This window comes from Bufo bufo, chromosome 5, assembly GCF_905171765.1.
Source record: "Bufo bufo chromosome 5, aBufBuf1.1, whole genome shotgun sequence".
In the NCBI taxonomy this organism is placed as follows: Eukaryota; Metazoa; Chordata; class Amphibia; order Anura; family Bufonidae; genus Bufo; species Bufo bufo.
In genome coordinates, this window is record NC_053393.1 from 565,566,984 (window position 1) to 565,570,682 (window position 3,699).

Genomic DNA, 3,699 nt, shown 5'->3' on the forward strand with positions numbered 1-3,699 from the left:
TCTCTTTCTCTGCCTCCGTTCTTGTTCTCCATCCCTCCCCTTCATGTTTCACCTGCGCTGATGCCTCCTCAGATGTCGCCATTTTTTATCTGTTGTCTCACGTTCTCGTCTAGATATGTTATTTATTCAATAAAGGATTTATTTTTGATGATCTACCCGTCTAATCTCAGTTCATTCTCGTTGTTTGGTGTATCTATGTACACTGAGTGGGTTTTTTACTTACTCTTTCCGGGTCTATTTAACATCTAATTACCGTTTTGTGTATGTCTATGTTTTGTGTAACCTACTTGTAATCAACACTGGACAAGGTTGAAGCCAAGAGACCTTCACACATGTCCAGAAAATGGTAAATTAAATCCATCCATGCTGACAGATTACTAATGGTCAATCACAAGAGATTTCCCAGAAGAAATGAGGAGAAAGCTTGTAGATGAGGGTTAATTTATGGATAAAATGGCAATCATACAAGAAATTGAACTGGAACATTAGATAAAATTAGAAGCTTTACTGCTCGTCTGCATTGTGTCTAAGTGGCAGTCCTCTATTCTTTGCCAGCAGTGAATACCTTCTGAAGGGATCGGCTATGGTTATATGATCCGCACACTGACTGTAAAGTCCTCATGAATGGAGGCCTGTGGAGAAGTTCTTGCTGGATTAGCAGTGGGTGACCACTATAAGATGGATGATTGAGGCATCACAACAATTATTCTGGACATGGACTGTTCACATATGGACGGTCAGTTGACACCAGCCATAAATAATATTTCATTTGATTGTCGCTTTCTGCATCCACACAAGTCTTTGGATATTGAGATATCTATGGTCTTCAAGGAGAAGGCACGCTATCTCAAGATTTTGTTCATAAAGAAGGGAAGTATTGAAGGATGTCGAGGTATGACATATTACATAGATTGCTGTGATAGTCATCATAAATGGGGCGAAGGTGACCCCAAGGAGACAAGATCACAATGTCAGAAGAAGAGACCCTATTAAGGAGTTCATTGAGAGTCTTGCAGCATTTGAAGAAGCTGGTATTTCTTGAAGGAACCTCCCATCTTCCATGCATGGAGGGACATCTTGCACCCAAAACTGCCTGAACTTTACTAACAAAACCTTCACCATTATTGATTGACCAGCTCCACCCCGCTCCGCCCTCCGGGCAGAGGTAATAACCTCTCACCAGTGTTGCTTGGATTTTCTAGTCAGTTTATCCCCTCGAGCCAGTAGCTTGGAGAAGTAATCTCTTACACCAGGTAGAATGTCTTGGGCCACCTCACCTTATATAGATGTATGTATGTAGTCAAACTGGACCACTCAGGTAGTCATTCTAACCCATTCCCGTGGAGCAGTGTAGTTGTAGTCTCCTGTAGAGTGGCTCTGGAGATGCTCTATGATGAAGCATACACTGGACATATACTATATGAATGCAGGAGGGCATAAATTTGTAGAATTTAAAGAGAAAACTTTGGGTGCCTTTACATCTCAGTTCTTTACCATTAGTCCTACACGTAAAGTTACATGAACATCCATGGGCCCCATCCACCTGGTCCACCCACAGGCATGGCCCAAGTCGAATGACCAGGTCAATTAGCAATCTTTACAGGCTGTATTTACCCTCCTGCCTTTGGAAAAGTGATGATAATGGTAAGGGGTAACTCTAACTCCAGACAAGATTGTCCTTGTTCATGGACACACGTCAGATATTCCAGAATCTATGGTTTGTCCTTTCCAGATTATATTGCAACTCCTTTATGCTCTCTACATCTAATCCTTCATGAGTTTCTCTGCCCTCTATGCCGGGCCCCTTCCAACTGTTGGGTCCTGACAGTGAAACGTTGACATGCACGGGGATGGGTACCACAATTTTGGATTCCGAACAGGTTCACCTGCACGGCTGTTGACATTCCCAGCTTTGATGCGTTTCCATTTTGCTCTGCGATTCTGGAACCAAATTTCACCTGCACTTCACTGAGTTTAAGAGTGTGGGCAATTTGAGACCTCTCTGAGAGGACAGGTATTTCTTACAGTGGAATTCCTTTTCAAGTTCCAGGAGCTGCTCACTGGTGAATGCTGTCCTGCGTCTCGGCTTTTGCCAGAAGTCCCTGCTCCATCTCTGCATGGGTCTTGAGAGGCTTCTTCCCCTTAGTCCTGGCCTTGTTGGGCTTTGCGCTTGATCTGGAAGGTTCCATCACAGCTCTCCACCCAGAAGTCTCCTCTTCATCATGGTCACTGCAGCCTGGTTCTGAGGTTTTTTCCCCCATCTTTTCTTCATCTGAGCTGTACAACTTGGAGTCTCCTGTAAAACAAAGATGCAAAGGAGTAAACCGAGCAAAGCACCTAGAAAGCCTCACAAAATTCATTTGCCACGTATTGGAGAACTTATGGAGAAAATCATCTTGCTGATGAGTAGCCAACACTTTGATGACTCCATGTTCTCTAGTTGACATTATGCCCCCTTTTTTTGAGGTTGGTTGGATCCCATTCTCCTGCCCCAGAGAATATACAGATTCATCATTAATATAAGGATTCTTTGATCCTTGGCTGACCTTCCAGATCTTGAGCATTAGAAGAAGTGCGAGTCTAAGAAACAACCAGTATCTGTCTCCTCTTAGGATGCAGATACCACGTCATATTCTTTAAAGAAGCTGCAGTTCACATCTACTGATCAGACATGCAGGACTCAAAAGAATGACACCATGTTCTAAACAAGTAAAACCATTGAAGATTTACTGCTACTCCTAGAAGAAGACACATGGGTAGATGTATCGGTGTTGGCAAGCACCGGCCTCTCACACCCAGACACAGTGCTGTCCATAGTATAGCGGCTTTTGCTTGGTAATGTCACCCAGGCCATTCATGTGAAAGGGAGTGAGCAGCACTTAGGCTATATGACCAATGAACATGATGGCAGTGGCTGAGAAAAGGACCACCGTCACTTCAAACAGCTAATAGGTGGAGGCACCGGTAGTCATGACCCTATCCATCTGATATTGGTGATCTTTCCTGAGGATAGGCCATCGATATAAAAATCCTGGAAAACCACTTTAGGAAAAGGACAGATGGATGGTAATTGTACAGAGGGATTCACCTGTTCTAAACTTCCCCTCAACATGTACCACCTGGAGGACCTGGCCCGTCCACCAGAATGACCACCATGGAATACAACGTTATAAGTGCTGCATGACAAATGTCTAGCCAGATACATCTTCCCCCGATCATATCTGGTGAACGCCAAGGAGGAAAAGACCAAATATCATCATCACCGCTCATGACCTGAATTCAGCTGATGGTGAGCCCGATGGTCACTTCTTACCCCATCATACATGATAGTCCTACTTGTAAACAGACCATCACAAGGCACCAAGAACTCCTCAGGAGTCCCACATCCACCATGATACAAAGCTTCCATGACACGCTGCCTGCCATGGTCTGCGCAAATGCAGCCTGCCCACTGCTTTATAGAGGTGGAGCGACAACCCCCACTATCCTATTACAGGATGGAGCAGGGCAATACAGGTGAGGGGAAGGAAAGAGTACCTGACACTGATTATTATATTATACCTGAGACTGATTATTACATTATACCTGACACTGATTATTACGTTATACCTGACACACTGATTATTAAATTATATTACACCTGACACTGATTATATATTATACCTGACACTGATTATTACTTTATACCTGACACTGATA

General features: G+C 43.8%; 1 protein-coding gene across 1 annotated transcript in view; it reads right to left on the reverse strand.

Annotated features, from left to right (window-relative positions):
* Positions 1-503: 503 nt before the first annotated feature.
* Positions 504-3,699, reverse strand: part of GBX1 (gastrulation brain homeobox 1) — a 16,215-nt gene continuing 13,019 nt past the window's right edge. The window contains 6 exon segments of the mRNA XM_040433371.1: positions 504-1,863; positions 1,866-1,952; positions 1,955-2,011; positions 2,014-2,085; positions 2,088-2,133; positions 2,136-2,296. Coding sequence (XP_040289305.1) covers positions 1,697-1,863; positions 1,866-1,952; positions 1,955-2,011; positions 2,014-2,085; positions 2,088-2,133; positions 2,136-2,296 — 590 coding nt within the window. The 3' untranslated portion in view covers positions 504-1,696.